At 44.5% G+C, this 21,629-nt stretch overlaps 2 protein-coding genes across 13 annotated transcripts in view; one reads left to right on the top strand and one right to left on the bottom strand.

The window, feature by feature from the left end:
- The window catches only part of MGAT5 (alpha-1,6-mannosylglycoprotein 6-beta-N-acetylglucosaminyltransferase), a 372,876-nt gene that overhangs the window by 66,343 nt on the left and 284,904 nt on the right, over window positions 1-21,629 (bottom strand). The gene's annotated exons all lie outside the window — the stretch shown is intronic.
- LOC146395780 (uncharacterized) lies at window positions 896-17,737 on the top strand. Of its 2 annotated transcripts, XR_014830588.1 has the most exons (7): window positions 896-1,312; window positions 10,973-11,034; window positions 11,388-11,474; window positions 11,584-11,619; window positions 12,127-12,166; window positions 12,653-12,755; window positions 15,324-17,737. XR_014830588.1 is itself a non-coding variant. In XM_085001417.1 (6 exons), the coding sequence occupies exons 1-4, from the start codon at window positions 1,130-1,132 to the stop codon at window positions 11,605-11,607; spliced, it is 342 nt and encodes a 113-aa protein (XP_084857543.1). In that variant the 5' UTR covers window positions 896-1,129; the 3' UTR covers window positions 11,608-11,619; window positions 12,127-12,166; window positions 15,324-17,573. The 2 variants fall into 2 exon arrangements, 1 of the variants encoding a protein (XP_084857543.1); XM_085001417.1 differs by lacking the exons at window positions 11,388-11,474; window positions 12,653-12,755 and adding an exon at window positions 1,937-1,959 and having other exon boundaries at window positions 11,534-11,619; window positions 15,324-17,573.

Raw genomic sequence — 21,629 nt, forward strand, 5'->3', positions numbered from 1 at the left:
GTCCAAGCAGCAATCCAGCCTCGAACAGATGTTCGCAAATAACCACTTGCCCAGAGCGAAATAAAGTGGGCAAGTCTGGCATCTGTTTTCTCTAGAAGGAAGGGATGAGAAAAGCTGATAAACCACACAAGTGCCTCATCTGTCTTGGTCATTGGCCGTTCTCAATTTAGAAAGAGGAAATATAAAAGGAGAATGATGCAATCTTCCAAATTCCAGCAGAATGTGAAAAAGGGAACATTAATGTTCTCTCATTAAAAAGGTTCAGAGGAGGAGGCATTTGATCTCCTGTGTCTGAGACAGAATTTTTTTTATAATGATTTTTATTTTTTCCATTATATCTGGTTTACAGTGTTCTGTCAATTTTCTACTGTACAGCATGGTGACCCAGTTACACATGCATGTATACATTCTTTTTTTCTCCCGTTATCATGCTCCATCATAAGTGACTAGATACAGTTCCTAGTGCTACACAACAGGATCTCATTGCTTATCCATTCCAAAAGTGAGACAGAATTTCTGAGCTCAGGGTTACGTAGCTTCTCTACAAGAGAGTTACCTAACACCCACTTAGGCAAAAACACAAATATTCCAAAGGTATTATAGGAGCAGCTTGCCATATTCCACATTAGTTCTGATTTCACATTTATTCTGGTCACCTTCACACACCATTAACTCAGTTACTCACAAAGCTATTAGATACCATATGTGCATGATTGTGGGCCTCTGGGTCTCCAGGAAAAAAAAAATTAATCACCAGGGAACCTATCTAGCTGGAAGGTTTGAAAGTTCAGCTGGTAAAGCATATGGAGGTAGCATAGGGCCTGGGCTTGACTCCACTTGAAAACATGAGAGACAGAAAGCTTGCCTTTAAAAAAGGAGCAAATCTGGAAAAGGCAGAGGGTGTTAGCTCAGTGCAGATGTTATCCAGGTCTCTTTCCTTAGATGAGTTTTCAGATGTTCCCAAACTTAGCATTTATGAAATTTAAATAGCCTAAATTTAAAAGTCAATCCAATATCAGTAGGAGTAACACCACAGACTGAGCAACATCAAGTATATGTAAATTAAGTGAGTTTGTAAAGGGCCATTTCCAAGCACCGACAAACTAATGGATCTAGGCAAGGATTCTTAATGGCTGAGAACATCAAGAAAAGCAAGATAACCAGACCTCTGTCCCTCCTGATTGTAATGCCCAGCCACGCCTGCCAAGCAGTCTTGCGAAAAGTCAAACCTGAATTTGATCAAGCTGGAATCTCTTATCTACCACTTTCAGAAAACACAGCGGGGAGAGGAAGACGGCAAACCACACCACGGGTATGTAATTAATAAAATTCAGACTGTAAGAAACTCTATGGGATACATAATCTGGTTTCTTCAGCAAATAAACTTGCATTAAAAGAAACTTAAGGAACATACCCAATCACCATGTGAAGCTCTTATTTGCATCCAGACTAAATAAAATGAAAAAAAAAAAAAAGTGAGACTAATCTAAGAAAACTTAACCCTATGTATTCAATATTAAGAACTTATTATTAGTTGTTTTTAGGCATGCTAATGATACTGTGGTTACACTGTTTTGAGTCCTTATATTTTAGAGGTACATACCAAAATGCCTAGGGATGAAATAATAGTATGTCTTGGACTTTCTTCAAATCTGAGGGTAGGAGATAAAGATGAAACAGAACTGGCCATGGTGAAGCTGAGTACATGGAGACTGTAAACTATAGTTCTTTCATTAGATATTTTCTATGATAACTGTATTTGAGTCACTTTATCCTATGAGAAAAGCTTTTGAACACTCAGAAGTGTTCATTCTTTTGTGTCCTTGACTTTTGGGATAAGTGGTGGCAACTTTTGAGCTTTGGATTTTTCTAAACTTATATTTTAGTTCTTTGCCTCTCTTTCATTCATCTTTTGTGCATCCTTCTAAAATCCAAGGCTTTGACCGCCATGAAGTCAAGGTATGGTTTTCAGTATTTCTTAATTTCAGGGCTTGCTGAAATCACAGAACTAACTGGCTGCATGGGAAGTATCCTGATTCAAGAATCACTCCATCAGTCATCTTCCACTTGGGATTTCCATGTTTAAATGCATGTTCTCTTTTGGCTTTGTAGCCCTGGGTCCACACTGAACACTCAAGTCCCTGTACCTATGAGAGGACTCCTTCCTTCCAGTGGTCCTGCCCTTTCTCTTCTTTACCCAGCAACTCCTCTGAGTTGTCCAGGTCTGGCTCAGGATGAGGTGATGTGTGTGAAAGAGCTTGCCCTCCAGCATGAGCTGATAAGAGCTTGCCACCTGCTCTGCTCTCCGGAGATGAATGGGACTTTTGGCTGCCTCATTAGCACGCGTGGTACCCTGTGTGCTGGGCTTCAGTCTGACATGTGACTTTTTAGGCAGCAGTTCAGCGAACCCTCACAACCACCCTGGGAGGGAGGCACTGCTGCTGCCCCTCTATAAGTGGACAAACTGATGCCCACAGAGATCAAGTCACCTGGGCTTAGGGTAACGAACCTGACTAGGATCCATGAGGATGTGGGTTTGATTCCTGGCCTCGCTCAGTAGGTTAAGGATCTGGCGTTGCCTTGAGCTTCGGTGTAGGTCATAGACACAGCTTGGATCTGGTGTTGCTGTGGCTGTAGTGTAGGCCAACAGCTGCGGCTCAGATTTGACTCCTAGCCTGTGAACTTCCATATGTTGCATGTGCGGCCCTAAAAAGGAAACAACAAAAAAAGACACCTGGGCCTAAGGTCATCTAGTAAGCTACACAGAGGAATCAGGATTAAGACAGAGCTCTTCACCGCTGCTTTACGAAAGCTAGTTTTTGTGCCAGCTTCTTTAGCAAAGAGAATGTATCATGTGTATCTGTTGTCCCGCCAAGTGGTCTTTCACATATTCCTATTGTGGTAATATTTTTGTTGTTCTCTATTTTTACCTTTACCCCAACTTTTGTTTATCCTAAGATATCCCACACAGGACCATTTCCTGGGCTTATAGCACCATATCTTCCCTATCCTTTCCTTTAATACAAAGACCACTTATCACTTAGCACACATCTCCCTTATGGCAGAGACAGCTGGTGGTTACACTTCTCTTGATTATGAACAGAAGTCCACTTTTATTTGGGGCAGCAACAGTTCCAGATAGAAGATCACATTTCCAGTCTCCTTAGCAACTGGGGTAGGTCAAGACTGGGTACAACTTTTAAGAGAACTCTTTAAAGAGGGCTGCCTCAGCAGAGATAACCCTTCCTATCCTTCCCTTCTTCCTCTTTCATCTTAAGTGGAATGAAGACCTAATGGCTGGAGCTCCAGCATCTATACTGGATCAAGAGGTAACTTTGAGGATGGGTGCCATTATTAAGACGGCAGATTTGAAAGACAAAAACAGCCTGGATCCCAGAAGGTAGCACTACAGAAACCCTGAGTTGCTTGTCTTAATTCAGAGAACAAAACCTTCAATTTACTTAAGAATTTTTTTTTAGGGTGTGTGTGTGTATAATCGAGTTTTCACATTTGAATGCAATTCCAAATTTAGTTAATACATATACCCACTAACATTCTTATATGGAGGAAACTTTAATACTAACATTTTATTTATGCAGTAACTCATTTGAATGGCATTTCTAACACCACTGAGGTCATGCTTCCCTTCTGCATGTCCCATCAATGGCTTGTTCATATTTTGCCTCTGATAGCTGCTCATACTCTTGACACTTAACTGACTCGCTACAGTCCAGCCACAAGCTAATTCTGCACATTCAGAAATAACTCATTATTTTACTTGCATCAAGTTTTTGCTCTGACACCCTTTTGAGGATTTCTGCCAGCATACCAAAATGTTCCAGTGCTTACAGTGATGTGACTCAGGCTGATTAACAAGGTGCTACTTACACCTTATCTCACCTTCTGAGAGACTGTGTCGCTTAGCACAGCTTCTGCTGAGCTGTTCCATATTTTCTCTCTTAGGACCAATATGACCTCATTTTATATGCCCTGAGCAAAAACCGCTAGATTTATCTCTTAATAACATTTATCAAGGTCTAATTTTCTATATTTCTTCTTCCTCCTAAGAATGCTTAATAGTCTTCATCTCTGGTGGGTTTATTCCCTTTCACTAGTGTTACCTTGGTAAGTGTTTTTCATTTTCTTATTGTCATGCCCTGTACCTGGGTTGATATATACTTATACATACTCAACTATATGTATGTCTTTAAAAAAAAATTACCCACGTGTATCTAGAACCTGGTCTTTGAGGCTTTACCTAGCCACCTCAAATTTTGGGGTCACTAAGAACAACATTGCCCTCCAGGCCCAATTTACCTTTGCACGAGATGGAGCGCATCTGAAATGAACACACCACTCCATCAGCAGCTGGGAACTTCCCACATTGGCAGCTGGAAGTGAGAGGCTTTAAATGGCACAAGAGGGATTGGGTAAATAGTGACCTTCCAGTCACCCTTTTAGTCTTCTTTTTGGATTTAATATTTACTGTGGTCTATACACGCTGTCTTGACATACATGCTGACCTAAAATTATTAATGCTCATTTGATATTCGCTTGGGCTTTTGGCCAGTTATTGGACTTCAGATTCTCCTGCCCATACTGCATTTAGTCCGTAACATTATTTGGAGAAAGGTGAAAAGTGAGAGAGTCTAAAGGAGGAGGCATAGTCAGTTCTGTTGGAATACATGTTTCTCTAAGGTCAATACATGAGGGACAACTAGAGAATGATGTGGCCAGAACACGCTAGTCGCTTTGGTTCAGATGCAATTTTTTTCCCCGGCCCATCAATATCTGGGTGAATCAGAAATAGCAGCTGAATGCAAAAGACACTGACTCAGCTCCAGGCAATAAACCACAGAGGGACAGACAAGTGCACCCCACGGCGGCCCTCCTGGCTCAGTGCAGCCAAGGGTTCAGTCCGGGAAGTGCTCCCATGGGAAGTGCTGTGAGGTCATGCTTCTCTCACTGTGCACTTCACCCTGTTTCCGTGAAACGGAAGTAGCCTCAGATCACCCTAACCTCCCCTCCCGCCCAAGCATACTGACTAGACTTTTTTTTAAAGATATACTTGTATATTTATTATAGTATTTACTTTTCAGGCTTTAAATGTATCCTTTTCAACACTGCTGCGCTTTTATTACGAGTGTTATTATTGGGTTTTATTTTATTTATTTATTTTTTTAATGATGCCTGTGGTTAAGAGTGTGTAGATTTGCAGTGGATTGGTCTGACCCCATTTTTTCCCTAAGTTCTGTTGTTTTTTGGGTGTGATGCTGCAATATGAGATTTCTTGAGAATATAGATATTATGATATAGGAGAAGTGCTTGTACATTCGACTTGGAAAAATTAATGGTGGCACCAAAAGTAAATGGAGGGGATTTGAAATAAATTTGTATTTGTGGAAACCAGATAGTTATTAACTCATTTAATTTATTAAGCTGAGATTTGATTTTATAAATATTTTATGGTTTGCAAGAACTAGGAGCTTGGGTCTTACACACCAGAGAGGACTGGCCAGAATTAAGTAGTGAACAAAGAACCCCTGAAAAACTGACCCAGTTACATTCAACACATTTACTTTAAAGGCAGGCTACCAGCAAGCCGTCAAGGACAGTAGCAAAGTGTAGGACTAGAAGCGGTGGATGCCTAGAGGGACAATTTAAAAGGCAAGACTCGGGCAGAGCTGGCATTTGGGTTAGGGGTATACAATTTTTTTCTTAAAGGGCCAGATAATAAATATTTTCATCTTGGCAAATAAACAAATTCAGTAAAGCTGCAGAATACAAAATTGGTACACAAATTATGAAGTGTCAGAAAGAGAAATCAAGAAAATAATACCATATATAATTGCATCAAAAAGAATAAAATACAGGAGTTCCCGTCATGGCTCAGTGGTTGACGAATCCGACTAGGAGCCATGAGGTTGCAGGTTCAATCCCTGACCTTGCTCAGTGGTTAAGGATCCGGCATTGCTGTGAGCCATGGTGTAGGTCACAGACACAGCTTGGATCTGGTGTTGCTGTGACTCTGGCGTAGGCTGGCAGCTACAGCTCCAATTAGACCCCTAGCCTGGGAACCTCCATATGCCAAGGGAGCAGCCCCCAAAAGAAAAAAGACCAAAAAAAAAAAAAAAAAAGAAATACTTAGGAATGAATTTAAGCAAGGAGGTAAAAGAATGGTATATTGAAAATGATGGAGTTCCTGTTGTGACGCAGTGGTTAACGAATCTGACTAGGAACCATGAGGTTGTGGGGTTGGTCCCTGCCCTTGCTCAGTGGATTAAGGATCCGGTGTTGCCGTGAGCTGTGGTGTAGGTTGCAGACGCGGCTCAGATCCCGAGTTGCTGTGGCTCTGGCATAGGCCTGTGGCTACAGCTCCGATTTGACCCCTAGCCTGGAAACCTCCATATGCCGCAGGAGCGGCCCAAGAATTAGCAAAAAGACAAAAAAAAAAAAAAAAAAAAAAAAAGATAAGACATTAACGAAAGAAGTTGAGGATGACAAAAAGTGAAAGATATTTTGTGCTCATGGATTGGGAGAATATTGTTAAAATGTCCATACTACTTGAAGCAATCTACAGATTCAAGGCAATCTCTATCCAAATTTCAATGGCCTTTTCCATAGAAATAGAACAGAGTCCTAAAATCTGTAGGACTAGACTCCAATTAGCCAAAGCAATTTTGAGAAAGAACAAAGTTGGAGGTACTATGCTCTTTGATTTCAAATTATCTTACAAAGCTGTAAGAATTAAAACAGAATGGTATTGAATAAAAACAGATACAGATTAATAGAACAGAGGGTCCAGAAATAAATCCATTCATACATGGCAAATTAATTTATGACAAAAGAGCCAAGAATGTACAACTGGCAAAGCAGTTTCTTCAATAAATGGTGATGAGAAAATTGGACAGTCACATGCAAAAGGATGAAACTGGATCACTATCTTATATCATACACAAAACTTGGCTCAAAATGGATTAAAGACTCGATTGTAACAACTAAAATCATAAAATTCCTAGAAGAAAACACAGGTGGTAAGCTCCTTGACATTGGTCTTGGTAAGGATTTTTTTGAGTTTAACACCAACAGCAACAAAAGCAAAAGTCAACAAGTATGACTATATCAAGCTAAGAAGCCTGTGCTCAGCAAAGAAAATCATCAACAGAATGAAAAGGCAACCTAATGAATGAAATTAAAACTAAAGAACTCATACAACTCAACAGCAAAAACCTTAAACGACCTGATTAAAAATTGAAAAGATCTGAATAAACATCTTTCCAAAGAAGACATGGAGATAGTCAATAGGTACATCACTAATCATCAGGGAAATGCAAATCAAAACTGCCATGAGATATCACATCACACCTGCTACAACAGCTACTATCAAAAAGACTAGAAATAGCAACTGCTGGTGAGGCTGTGGGGAAGTTTATATAAAAGTAACAGCTTTTAATTTTCACATTTAGATTTCATCAGTTTACGTAAGAGTGAATGGACTTAATGTAATTACAAAACAAGTATGTGACTTAAACAGGTTTGGTAACAGATACACGACGATTGATGTGTATACAATTCAAACCATGGATACAGAAGTGCCTGGTCACTATGGCCTCAGATTTGGAGGGCTGTTGGTATCACCATGTATGACAAGGAAATGGCAGAGGGAGGTAGTTCAGGCCTTGAGAAGTGAAGGTGAGTCAAGAGGTCTTCTGATTTACTCTCGATTTTCCAGTATATCCTCAAGTCTCTGGAATACCCTGGAATCATCTGGGGAGGCAGAGGCTGAAAAGCTCTTAGTTCCCCCACTATCTGTATCAAAATCCCCAGAAGAGCTGTAATCCTCAGCACAGCCTCACCACATCCAGTTCTCTAGGGGTGGTACCTGCTTTTGCCCATTTCCTGGGTGATTCCACTGCATGGTACATTTGAAAATCACCCTTTAAAGACATCTGCCTGCCAGCCTTGGCTGCACATTGTTATCTCCTGGGGAGCTTGTATCAGGCAGACATGGAGATTCTGATCTAACTGGTCTAGGATGGAGGGGGCCCAGGCACTGGGATTTTCCACAGCTGTGCAAGTAACACAAAAAGCAGCTGCGGGGGCCGAGAAGCATCACCATACTCCAGAGCTAATATTACTGGTGGTGCCAGCTCATAATGATGTTTCTAAATTCCCCCTAACCCAAACTGACTTCACATAACCAGGGTTTATTAGGCAAATAATGGTTTTCATTAAAAACATATTCTAATGTGTTCCTATCATAAAAGACCTAGTTCATACTTAACTAGGGTCCAGGGAACAGCTAAAAATCAATTTCTAAAGAAGAGCAAATTGAAATGATAGAACAAACCTCTAAAGGCCAAGTTCACAAGGGCTGACTACAAGGTTTAAAGCAGCTAAGACATGCAATTGGAGCCTGGGCAGGATTTCTGAAAAAATGTTTGCATGCCTGAAATCAATCAATCCTTCTAGTTGTTTACCTGGGTACTTGGAAACAGAACCATTCTAGAAAATCATTATAAAGGCCAAAGACATGAATTCAAAATTGCTATGGTTTGAGAAGAATTCAAAACTCATTTCCATGAAAAAATGACACAGGCTTTATTATTCAGAAGGATTTTCCTGGAATTTGGGGAGGAGATAGGTGTACATTAAAAAAAAAAAAAAAAAAAAAAAAAAGTGGAGTTCCTATTGTGGTTCAGTAGTAACAAACTCGACTAGTATCCATGAGGATGAGGGTTTGATCCCTGGCCTTACTCAGTGGGTTGGGGATCTGGCATTGCCATGAGCTGTGGTGTAGGTAGCAGACACGGCTTGGATTCTACATTGCTGTAGCTATGGTGTAGGCCGGCAGCTACAGCTCCAATTCAGTCTCTAGCCCGGGAACTTCCATATGCCACAGGTGTCTACAAAGACAAAAAAAAAAAAAAAAAAAAAAAAAAAAGTACCCTGTCTTCTCCAAAAAAAGCAATTTTCCTCATTGTCAGTTTCCTTACCTTATTTTATTACTGCTTACAGAACATACAATATAGTATGTTCTATATATTTACTTAGTGGTTTATGGTCTTCTTTTTCCTATTAGAATATAAGCCCCATGAAGGCAAGCTTATGACCTATTTACTCTTGCAGTATCAGACCTCAGAACAATGTCTGGCATACAGTACAGGTCTATTCTGAATGAATGAATGAATGAACAAAACAATGTTCTTGCCTTCTAGAAAATTAGAAATCGAATATAACTCATTTGGCTGGGGGTGGGGCAAAAACAAAACAGCTAAATTTGGCAACATCTAGCCACATCTATGGTGGTGAAAGCAACATGGACTTAAGACAAAAGAAATGGCTTCCATTCTGGCACTGCACCAACACCTACACCCTCCTCTCGTGTGATCTTGATGGCAAACCTACCAGGTAGTAGAGGAGGAAACTGAAGCTTGGAGATGGGTGGCTTACTGATGGTGACAGAGCTGGGAGGGGAGGTGGTGGGGGGAGCCCTCCCCTTCTTAACCATACTCCCCAAAGCACAAGCAAGGCCAGGGAGGGTTTCCCAGCATTTCAGCGACCTAAAGCTGGGCCCAGATACAGACAACTCTTTTCCTTAAAAGGCTAACTTAAGTGCAACCATAAATGCTGAGTACTGGTGTGATGTCCTAAGATAGTAAGTTACCATTTACTGAGCCATTACTATGTGCCAGCTACGCTACTGCAGATTTCTAGTTTATATCCTTCCATGATCCTGTGAGAGAAGTATTATTATCCCTGTTTAGCAGATGAAGTTTTAAAACCTTGGTGAGTAAAGTACCAGATGGGGGAGAGGGTGGACCCAAAGTGCTCTCGTAATCCCTTTCTTAGTGCTAAAAATCTCTTGAGTCTGAACGATGCCTTCCTGGACTTAGAGGAAGAGAAGCTGCCAGAAAGGCTTCCTTGAGCGCTTACTATGCAGCAGACCCCAAATGAACCACTTCTCGATCTTCCTCACCTCATCTCTGCAGCCCTGTGACCCAGGCACTGCTGCGGTCGATTATTTGGTTTTATAGATGAGAAAGCTGGGTTTATGGAGGTTTGAAGGTGCCTGGGGCCGGCCACAGGGCAAATGACGTAGTCAAGGCCAAGTCACAGCCCATGGCTAAGCCCTTCACTACAGGAACACAGCTCCAAGTTGCAAACCACTTTTTTTTTTTTTTTTTTGTCTTTTTATTATTTCTTGGGCCGCTTCCGCGGCATATGGAGGTTCCCAGGCTAGGGGTCGAATCGGAGCTGTAGCCCCCGGCCTACGCCAGAGCCACAGCAACGCGGGATCCGAGCCGCGTCTGCAACCTACACCACAGCTCACGGCAACGCCGGATCGTTAACCCACTGAGCAAGGGCAGGGACCGAACCCGCAACCTCATGGTTCCTAGTCGGATTCGTTAACCACTGCGCCACGAAGGGAACTCCCGCAAACCATTGTTTATCTTCTTTCCCTTTGACTGCAAAACGCTGGGGTTACCCTTGAGAGGGGCTGGAATCAATAGCATGCTCCCTGGTCCACCTCATCTGTATGTTCACATTTCATTGTTTAAAATATTATTTGGTTTTTCCCATGGCCAGGGCCTGGCTGGGCATGGGATTTCAAATATGAACAAGACCACTGGTGCCTGCCCTCAGGAAGCCCACAGGCCTGTCCCCAGGCACGCTAGTAAAAGGAGTCTCAACTCCACCAAAGGCAGCACTCACTCACCCACAGAACCCCTTCCCTGGGTTTCCAGGTGCCGGCAGACTGCCCCTGTCTGCTGATTTGCCTGCATGGAATTTAATTCTTTGAACTCCATCTCCAGCTGGAGTAGGGGAGTCCTTGAAAGTTACAGATGTTTCCTCCCAAGGACAAGAAACCACTTAGACTAAGACTTCTGTGTCTGCTTCTGCACTGTGACTCATCTGTCTTTGGGGTCATGGCCAGAATAATGCTTCCTTCTTATCTTATTCCTGAAAGGACAAAACTAGAAGAGGAACACTTGACGCTGAAGGCAGGTAACACCAGCAAGTCATCACAAGGTAATAAAACATTCAGAATTAATGCGTGTGTGTTTCTGCAAGGCCCTGAGCAAATATTTCTAAACCGTTTCATGAAACCCTTATTAATTCACCACAACACAAACCTACAAATAGAAAGTATCAAGAGAAGCATGGGAACAGGAGGGATGAGCCACAGAGAGAGGAAAAAGCAGAGAACAGAGGATAAAGAAAGAGAGGGAGAGGCAGACATCCAGAGGGGCTGAGGAGTTACCTCAATGGAGTTACCATTGAGAGGGGCTGGAATCAACAGCATGCTCCCTGGCCCACCTCATTCATATATTCCCATTTCATTGTTTAAAATATTATTTGGTTTTTCCCCAAAAATGAAAAAGCCAGGTGGATTCATGTGAGAGTGAGGACTCAGGAATCACCCAGTCCCATCACCCGCTGAGAGTCTGGGTGCCTCAACAATTTACGGGGTAATTATTCCACGCCAGGCGTGCTACTAAATGTTTTCTTGTCTAAAAATGACTTCAAGTAATTCAGGTGGCCTGTGATCTGTGTACTGTTACTGTCCCTATTTCACAGGTGGGACCACCGAGGCTTTGCTGAGCTCCGTATCAGGTAAAGGAGCACAGAGTGAGTAAGTGGCGGAGCCTGGAAATGAATCCGGATCTGCCTCTGAAGCCGTGCTCATTATGGCTTGGATCCTTCCTTTAAGGTTGCACAGACCATTCCACGTCTACGGTCAAATGGCCTCTTAAATCTGACTCTATTGATAAGTGTAAATAAGAGAGACGGACACTAATTTTAAAAGATGGAAATCTTATTACAGGCTCTGCTTCAGAGATGATGAGCTCTGAGCTCACATACTCTGTCCTGGCCACGTGGTCCCCATCTCCCCTCTCTGCAGAGATCGAGGACCTGGGTGCTACAGGAGCCACTGGAGGAAGAATGGGGAGGGGAGGGAGGTTGGGAGGGAGAGAGGAAGGGAGGAAGGGAAGGAAGGAAGGGAGAGAGCAAGAGAAAGGAAGGAGGGAAGGAACAAAAGAAAGAGGCAGGGAAGGAGGGAGGGAGGATGGAGGAAGGAGGGAGGAAGTCTCTGAACTGGACACATCATCTCTTTGGCAGGGGTTCACATTCCACATCTCCCAGACCCCGTTTCTTCCTGGTAAGTGCAGATAATGGTGCTGCTTTATAGAGCTGGTAGGGAGGTCCTACTGCCTGACATGCCTCACTGCAAGTACACTGGCCCCATCTGGAGGTCTAGCCTAACCTTAGCGGGCTTTGAGGACCTGGAATGAGCACTAATTGGTCTGGATCAACATGGCCTAACACAGCTCCACTCTATTTCCTGTAACTCAAAAAGTCGAGGAGACCTCTGGGGTTGTGTTGGGGACAAGCTGCAGGACCCTGAAGGGTAGCCCCTGGCTAATTCCCACTCTGCAGTCATGAAACTGCCCAGCAGCATGGACAGAGGGTGAAAATGCCGGGTCAAAGCCAGTGCTGTTGGCTTCCTAGGCCCCTTCCCTCCCACTACCACCACCACCCTGGCCCACCCTCTCTGCTCCACGTGCGCTGTGTGTTGTGACTTCAATTAAAGGAATCAAGCGGAGTACCCCCAACCCATACCTGGACCATCACTCATGTCTTACAGGTGCCGTCCTCACATCTTCAAAAGCCACTCAGGCTCATGGGAATACTCTTCCACCTTGTTTTTAACTTCATTTTAAAATTTCCCCCACTTTCTACTTGTCCAGGTCAGTATTTCTGCCTCTCTAACCTCCCTAGGGGCAGACATATCTTTGCAAGTCCTGATATGCAGGTAGGTTCCAAATAACTGGTTCTATAATGATTAAATATAATGAAAATGGACAGATTTCCTCTGGAGATGTCTTTAGATTTGGGACAGAAGTAAAGGATTTCACCCATGTAGTTCCCCTAGTTGTGCCTATGGGGTTTTAACTCTCCAAACAGAACCCTAGAGAACGTGTCTTGACCTTCACGCCATGCCATTGTGGGCATATTCAGGCTCCTGGGATTGGAGTGGATGGGCAGGAGAAGGAGGAAGAAGTTATGAAGAGAGGGGCTATAACTTGGGAGGCGCCCTAGTGTAGGGGCTGTGGTCTAGGCTCCTTCAATTCAAATCTGGATTCTGCCATTGCAGGGACGTTAATCTCTGCCTGCCTCAGTTGCTGACTTGAAAATGGGGTTAATAACAACACTGACGTGATAGAGTTACCGTGAGGATCATTGTCTGGCACAAAGTGCTCAAATATTAGCCATGATCATCACTACCCCCCAAGGAGCTAAAGCTAGTTAAAAATAGAATCAGGGAAGGGAGACGCAAAGTCCAGCCAGCTCTAAAAATTCCAACTGACCAGGAATAACTCCAGCTTTCCAAGAGTGCTGCTGTCCCTGAGGCAGGACCGGGGTGGGGGGTAGCGGGGGGATACCCAGTTCTCCTGGGCACAGACGGACGCCTTCAGTACTCAGGGCTGCACAGCCAGATTTTAGGAACATATGCTGCTTATACGATTTTTATTTAAGTATGAAGTTGTATATAGACACTAACTATGATCCGAGAAGCACACATATTACTACATTAAAAAATATCATCTCAGTTGGCTTATCCCAGTTTCTCAATGGTCAAAATATCTCTTCTTGAAGTAAAATGATGAATTTTGCTTCCAGAAACATCTAGATTATAAAAGATGCTCCCAATCTGTTTGTTTGTTTGTTTGTTTCTATAAAACCCACCAACAAGCTCTGTCCTTGCAGGGCATGTTTCAGAGTCTCAATGACATGGCTTTGCGCTGATGTAGAAGGTTATACAGGGTCAAGTCCACGGTTTCAGCATCCACCAAAAATTACTCCTTGAGGATTCCAGCATTCATGGGAGGCCATCTAAGTGCCAGTTCACACAGCCACCTCAGACACCTGGTCCCTGTGGCAGTGTAAACAAACAGCACCAGGAAGAGGTCAGACTTCCTACAACCGGCCCCCCACACTCAACTGGTTTATTTGACTACCATTCTCAGATTTATAACCCGAGTTGCTTGTATACTCATTTTAAAACAATACTTCTATGTGGCTTCCCCCCCCCCCCAAGAAGCAGCCAGAAATACACACTGAATTTCCTTCTACTGCCATGATTTGCCTGCTTTGCTGCCCTTCTAAACAAAGGATAACATAGGGACCATAGGAAACTCATGTAAAGGCATCTTCTTTTAGACATGTCTTGGCCCCTTTCTGGCAAGACCAACCTGGGATAAACTTCACTCTCCTAGGACACAGCCAGGCAGTCTCAGGGATCTGCATTCCTGACCCAGACAAGATATCCAAATTCCCCTCCTCCAGGAAGCCCTCCTGGAGGTGGGATGGTGGCCATGTCCTGGACAGTCTCACCAAGCCTCTCAGGTCCCCAGGGACTACACAACTTCAGTGGGCTGAAAGCGGCAGGCAGGTGTGTGGGACCACTACCCAGCTCAACCTCCCACAACGCCGCCTTTAAGAGCGTGGCCATGTCCTCCCAGCCCAGGCAGCTTCAGCCTGGCATGGCTGAGTGCAGGTGTGTCCCCTCCAGCTGTGACTGGGCTTTTGGAAGAACTTGTACGATGCTTAGAATTCTCCTCCTCAACAATTTTCCCATAAGCTGTACTTCAGTCACGTTCTATTTGGGGGAAACATAATCAGTGTGACACCCCAGTTGTTCTTATAAATCTGCGCCTCCTCACATTCAGAAAGGCACGCCTTTCGGACTGTTAGAAATTCCCAGGCATTATGTCTCTCTCTCCCATCAAGAGCGATCTTAACCCTTTCTTAGCTTGAAAGGAACAGTTGCGGTATTTTTCTAAGTTCTCTCAGCACGGTGCCGGTCAGCATGTGGGTCACTGGTCCTCCCTGGGGTGCGGCTTCCTCTTCCATAGAACACGGATTCCACACGCTTGGAATCGTTCCTTGGCTTCTGCCCACAGACAGCGGCTGCTCTTCCCTCTGCTCCCAAATAGCAACTTCTTTTCCCATCCCTAAACACCATTGTTCCCACATTGGTTGCCAAACTGTTAGGGCTGGAGTAATAGTAAAAAGCCTCGAGGCAAATTACAACCACAGCAGCTGTGTTTACTAAGAGCTACAAATGAACTCATCCCAGTGTTATTAGAACGGGCAGGCAGTGACTTGGAACCTTCCAGAAGCACCCCACCCTCGGGATGATGGCTGGCTGCCTCAGCCTCCTGCTACCCAGGCCTGGCTTTTGGAGGAGACCCTCTGCTGAGCACCAGGGCCTCTTTTCACCCACCATATTTTGATGTTTTTTTCCTTCCCAGCTGCAGTAATTTCCCTCAGCTGTTTATGCTCCAAGAAGGCTGCCAGTCACTGACAGAGTAGACAACTAGTTGGTGGGTCTCCTGAAGGGCACCAAGAAAACTACTCTCCATCCCTGAGGCCCTCAAATGCCTCCCCAACCACCTGCGACAAGGCCTGAAATTCCACCATTCATCATTCACACCTTTGGACCAGCCGTGACCTCTCTCAAGTATACATGTTGAAGTGCAAGGAATGGCATCGAGAGGACAATCACTCATCCCAAATTTAATGTGGGTTAGTCTCTTCTAAAGGTCTCTAAGACTTTGTTTGATCACCTGTAAAACTGACACATGCCTCAGGAGGCTAAGGGGAAGTGCTCTGTAACTTCTCAAGTTCTTACAAATTCTTATTGGAATGACTGGATCATCTTGCGAGAGCCTTCAATGGAACCACAATCAGCTGGCTGCACCCTCACAAGGATTAACTTGGGAGGCTTGCTACTGTCGTGGAAAAGAATGCTGGTCCTCAGAGGACAGACCTGGGGCTGGGAGCACAGGATGCAGCCAAGAAAAATAAGAGCATCCTTCCCTGTCTTCTACAGCACGGGGTGGTTCTTGGCTACTTGGTAGCCATCAACCACGCAGGGAAAGGAAACGATTAGGGTTTTACTGGTCTAGGAAAAATTTGCCTACCTAGTATGATTTCCCAAACTTGCCTGTTTAAAAAGAATCACCTGGAGCAACATACAATTCCCAGGTCCCTTCCCTGGAGGTGCTGATAGATGGGCTGAAGAGGGTCCCTCTCATCTGGATGCTTAACAAATCCCCAGGTGGAACCCCAGGTGGAACTTACGATCAGGCAAGTTTGTTTAACACTGACCTAGATTCTAAGCACCAACTTAAGCTTTCCTGAGTTTCCTTGGAACATAGGCTGGAAATCATTTTGACTCCAAATCCCATAAATCAATGCTATCCCAGAGGACACAGACCTACAAGAGAGCTTCTGCTTGGAACTGCAGCCCTGAGAGGCTCTGTCAGTTGGGTTCTAAGGAGAGGTTTTCACTCCCAGGTGGGAAGGAGTCTGAAGACTTCATTACATTTTACATGAACAGTAAGCTGACAGGCTAAAAGTCCCAAATGCAGAGTCGACGGCCATGCAGTCTTCCCAGCTGCCCCAAGCTCCAAGCCAAAGAGGAAATTGTTTCAGCCATCAGACAACTTGGCAGAAGCAGCTCTGGCAGCGTGTATTAGGGCTGGGCTTTGACAAGAACAAAAACTCAAAGTCTCATAGACAGATTTCAAGAACCTGGGTTTCCTGCTGGAGCTGCAGGTTGAACACAGCCTTCATCTTCCTCCCCAAACCTCCTTTATGCCTCCAAACCTGACAGGCTTCCACACAGGCCACTCAGAGGATGCTTTGGCCTGGATAAAAAACATGGAATTCATTCTTCTATTCAATGTCTTCTCTCAGTTCACCCTCTTCAGAGGAAACCTACTCTTTGACAGCAAGAGACAGAAATGGTGGCTTCTCTCTAGGCCTCCCTTGTGCAAGGTCACAAGCTCAAATACCTCTGGGGGTTGAGCAGGTCATGGAGGCTAGAAATGGCCCCGGAAGGACTGATGTTCCTGAACACCCCCTAATCCATACATGTGGGCTGCCACTACTCAGCTCAGACACTCTTTGGCATGTGAGGAACGTGAGTCCAGTTTGCCACTCCACCTACATTTTCAATAGAAACTGAGGTTCCTGGCTTTTCCGATGAATCTTCCCAAATGGCCAATTAAAAAAATACTGCATGTAAATCAATGAAGTTAGAACACACTCTCACACCATGCACAAAAATAAACTCAAAATGGCTTAAAGACTATAAGACATTATATCATAAAACTCCTAGAAGAGATCATAGGCAAAACATTCTCTGACATAAATTGTACCACTGTTTTCTCATTTCAGTCTCGCAAGGCAATAGAAATAAAAGCAGAAATAAATCAATGAGACCTGGAGTTCCTGTCATGCCTTGGTGGTAACAAACCTGACTAATATCCAGGAGGACAAAGGTTTGATCCCTTGCCTTTCTCAGTGGGTTAAGGATCCAGCATTGCAGTGAACCGTGGCATGGGTCACAGACAAGGCTTGGATATGGCACAGCTGTGGTTGTGGTGTAGGCCGGGAGCTGCAGCTCAGATTCAACCTCTAGCCTGGGAACTTCTATATGCCACAGGTATGACCCTAAAAAGATTTTTAAAAATAATAATAATAAAAAAAACAAATCAGTGGGGCTGATCAAACTTACAAGCTTTTGCACAGCAAAGGAAATCATAAATAAATGAAAAGACAACATATAGAATGGCAGAAAATATTTACAAATAATGTGACCAATAAGGGCTTAATTTCCAACATACACAGTCATATAATTCAACAACAAAAGAACAAACAAGATTTGAGAAAAATGGGCAGAAGACCTAAACAGACTTTTCTCCAAAGATGACATTTAGATGGCCAAGAGGCACATAAAAAGAAATGAAAATCAAAACTACGGTGAAGTACCACCTCATACGAGTCAGAATGACCATCTTTAAAAAGGCTACAGGAGGAGACTGGACAAGGTGATGGAGTAGAAAGACTTAAGCTCATCTCCTCTAATGGAAACACCAAAATTTCAACTACCCACTGAACAGCCATCAATAAAATAGACTGGAAATTACCAAAAAAGATATCTTACACCCAGAGACAAAGAAGCCACATTGAGAGAGTACGTGTTGACCCTTGGTCTGCTCTACAAGCTCAGCATTGAGACGGAGACAAAAGCAGCAAGCAGTCTTCGGTCTAGACAAGTAAACCCAACGTGCAAGAATGCCAAGTTCTTTCACCATACTGAGGCTATGAGAACTTCCACGTTTCCTGACTGGTATGCAGTTCACTATGGTGGCACAGGTGACAGCAGTGGGGTGCTGGGTACCACCCACCACTTCCCAGAGGACAAATGTGTCTATGATGCCCAGGATCATAGCAGGTTTCCAATGAAATAATGTCATTTGCAGCAACATGGATGCAACTAGAGATTATCATATTAAGTGAAATAAGTCAGAAAGAGAGAGACAAATACCATATGATATCACTTACATGTGGAGTCTATAACCTGGCACAAATAAATTTATCTACAAAACAGAGACTCACAAAGAGAACAGGCTTGTGGTTGCCCAGGGGGAGAAGGGGTGAGGGAGGGATGGGCTGGGAGTTTGGGGTTAGCAGATGCAAACTATTATACACAGGATGGATAAACAACAAAGTCCTACGGTATAGCACAAGAAGCTATATTCAATATCCTGTGATAAACTGTAATGGAAAATAATATGAAAAAGTGTATGTGTGACTGAGTCACTTCACCGTACTGCAGAAATTTAACACAACTTTGTAAATCAACTATCCTTGAATTTAAATATAAACAAGTTGATGTTCTCTGTAAGTAAACTTGTCTATTTGAGTTTATGTCTTTCACCAACAAGACAACTACATCCCTGGTCAATAGTTTAACTGCAGTCTCATGGGTGATCTTGAGTCAGGGGCAGCAGACTAAGCTGTGTTTGGACTGTTGATCATAGAAACAGAGAGAAGAAATGATTATTGTTTTAAGCTGCTAAATTCTGGGGTAATTTCTCACTCGGCCATAAATAACCAATACAACCCCCCCAACACACATATTGTGCCAGCTAAACAAAAACATCAGTGGGGGCTTTTCCTCCTTGGAGTGCCCTCTCCTGTCTCCCTCCCTCCTACCCCTTCCCACCCACCTGCTACATACTCATTCTCTCTGGCTGCCAGGGAAACTCAAGCAGCCCAAGGTCCCCTGGCACTGATGACACCTCCTCCAAAACACTGCCAATGTCCCTTCAGCCAACAGCAGTGGGGGTTAATGGCTTCTTAGGTGGCCCGCCCCATCTTTGGATGGCCCTGACGGCTGTTAATGCTTGAAAGCAAGTTCAGCAGCAGCCTGTGTCCTTTAGCGGGTCCTCCAGGACCCATGAGATGTCTCATTCGTCAGGCACCCCTTTGGAGTCCTCGCAGCCCACCTGCAGCCTTGATCAAGCTGGTTGTCTCCTGGCCAGACCTGCCCGTTTCTTCCTAAGACCCAGTCTTCCTAAGGCACATTGTATTCCTTCCAATCAAAAGGCTTGCATTCGCCTCGAGGATAATGATAACAGCAAAAAAGAACAGACATTAATGAATACCAGGCAGTGTTTTCAGAGCTCTATATTTATTAACTCACTGGTCTTCTAAGAACCCTAAAGTAGGTGCTATAATTACCACCCATTTTACAGATGAGAGAGCGGCACAGGAAGCCTGAGGCCCTGGCCTGCGATCACACAGCTAGTCAGGGCCGAGCCAGGGAGGAGCCCCACCAGTCCAGCCTCTTAGTCTCCCAGAGGAAGGACGTTCCCTCCATACCCCGGTGAACACCAGGTGCTCGAAAACGGATGGGAACCAGCCATCCTTCATTCTTCTCCACTGAAGGTCCACGACCCACTCCGGGCAGCTCCAGGCACTGCTCACAGAAGCCGACTGTCAGTGACTCTCTGAAATCTTTTTTACATGCACAGATGCTAAGCCCCAGCAACCCCGTCCTTTCCCCAGGAAGTTGTTTTATGGACTCTGTGCCTGGCCCAGCCCACTTCTCATCTGGCTGCCCTTTTTCTGACAGCCCATAAAATTGTCCTGGAGGCCATCTTCCCTGTGCTATTGCTCTCAAAAGAATTAGAGGAGGCCACGAAGGAGTTGAGATGATAGAATGCTGGAACTCTGGGGAATAAGACAAAAGAACATTCAGGCCTTTGCCTCATTTTACAGATAAGGCAAGTGAGACCCCACGGGCAAATGAATTCCAAGGATGAGCAGCCAGTGATCCCTGAAGCTGAAATTAGAATCTGGGCATCTGATCCCCATCCAGGGCTCCTCTGACTGCTCCAGACAGTCTCCAATCAACATTCTGGGCTTATATGGAAGGATAACAAGGAGAATGTGCTCTTCTGCCAGTTGACCTGAAAACTCAATGAGTTTAAGATGGTGGGAAAAAGCTGCTGAAACGGAGGACAGACCTCTAGGATGATGGGGGAGCAGGGTGGGGGGGGGAAGCCCTGGAAAAGCCACCCAGGTCTCTCTGAGCTCCAAGTTCAGCAGTCATCCCTGTGCCTGTTTGCTCCTCACACTCTGATGGGCTGAGGACAGATGCCACATGGGGTCAGGTATGGTCAGCACACAGCCAGTGCTATTTTCGAAAAGTCCTTAGGTCTCTTGGACTGTAGCCCTTAAGATCTTAAAAGCCAATGATTCATGCCTCATGTTTCTCTTTGCATTTGGCTTCTCTTCTCAGTCCCCCCACCCCATCGCTCCAAGCTTGCACTTGAATGTGTTAGGTGCTGAGCCATCAAAAAAGCTTGGCCAGCAGCTGCCCTGGACCATAGAAGACCCCTTCAGGAAAAGTGATACGCTCCTTGCCTCTGGCAAGTGTAGCCTCACAGGGATTGTGACAAGGTCTTTTATTTTTTATTTTTTGGTTGTGCCCAGTTCCTGGGCAAGGGATGGAACCCATGCCATGGCAATAACCAGAGTCACAGCAGTGACAAAGCCAGGTCCTTAAGCCACTGAGCCACCAGGGAACTCCATGATGAGGTCTTTTCTGATTGACTTCCCCCCCACCCCCGAAGGGAATAAAGTGGGGGAGACACAGGGATTTTTCTGGATGTTCTTTTAGTTGGAATCAAAACCAAGAGCTGCAATCACAATAAGTTTTCCAGAAAATTTTCAACAAAACTGGAAGTTCCCATTGTGGCTCAATGGGTTATGAACCCGAGTAGTATTCATGAGGATGCAGGTTCCATCCCTGGCCTCACTCAGTAAATTAAGGATCCAGCATTGCTGTAAGCTGTGATGTAGGCTGCAGACATGGTTCGGATCTGATGTTGCTATGGCTATGGTGTAGGCCAGCAGCTACAGTTCCGATTAGACCCCTAGCCTGGGAACTTCCACATGCTGCAGGTACGGCCCTGAAAAGCATTAAAAAAAAAAAAAAAAACTAATTCCAATTTCACTATTTCAAAACGTATAGGCCTGGAGTTCCCATCGTGGCGCAGTGGTTAACGAATCCGACTAGGAACCATGAGGTTGCGGGTTCGATCCCTGCCCTTGCTCAGTGGGTCAAGGTTCCGGCATTGCCGTGAGCTGTGGTGTAGGTTGCAGACGCGGCTCGGATCCTGTGTTGCTATGGCTGTAGTGTAGGCTGGCAGCTACAGCTCCGATTCGACCCTAGCCCGGGAACCTCCATATGCCGC

Source organism: Sus scrofa, chromosome 15 (assembly GCF_054392235.1).
Source record: "Sus scrofa isolate SSC_HxYL_T2T_F1_AM1 chromosome 15, Sscrofa_HxYL_maternal_Yorkshire_Landrace_v2.0, whole genome shotgun sequence".
Classification (NCBI taxonomy): domain Eukaryota; kingdom Metazoa; phylum Chordata; class Mammalia; order Artiodactyla; family Suidae; genus Sus; species Sus scrofa.

Bases quoted from the DNA above. Each gene is read 5' to 3' on its own strand.
- LOC146395780 (XM_085001417.1), top strand. From the start codon at position 1,130: ATGGCTGAGAACATCAAGAAAAGCAAGATAACCAGACCTCTGTCCCTC. The intron at 1,313-1,936 runs GTATGTAATTAA...CTAAAATCCAAG, and splicing joins GACGGCAAACCACACCACGG to GCTTTGACCGCCATGAAGTC. The intron at 11,035-11,533 runs GTAATAAAACAT...AATGACTTCAAG, and splicing joins CACCAGCAAGTCATCACAAG to TAATTCAGGTGGCCTGTGAT.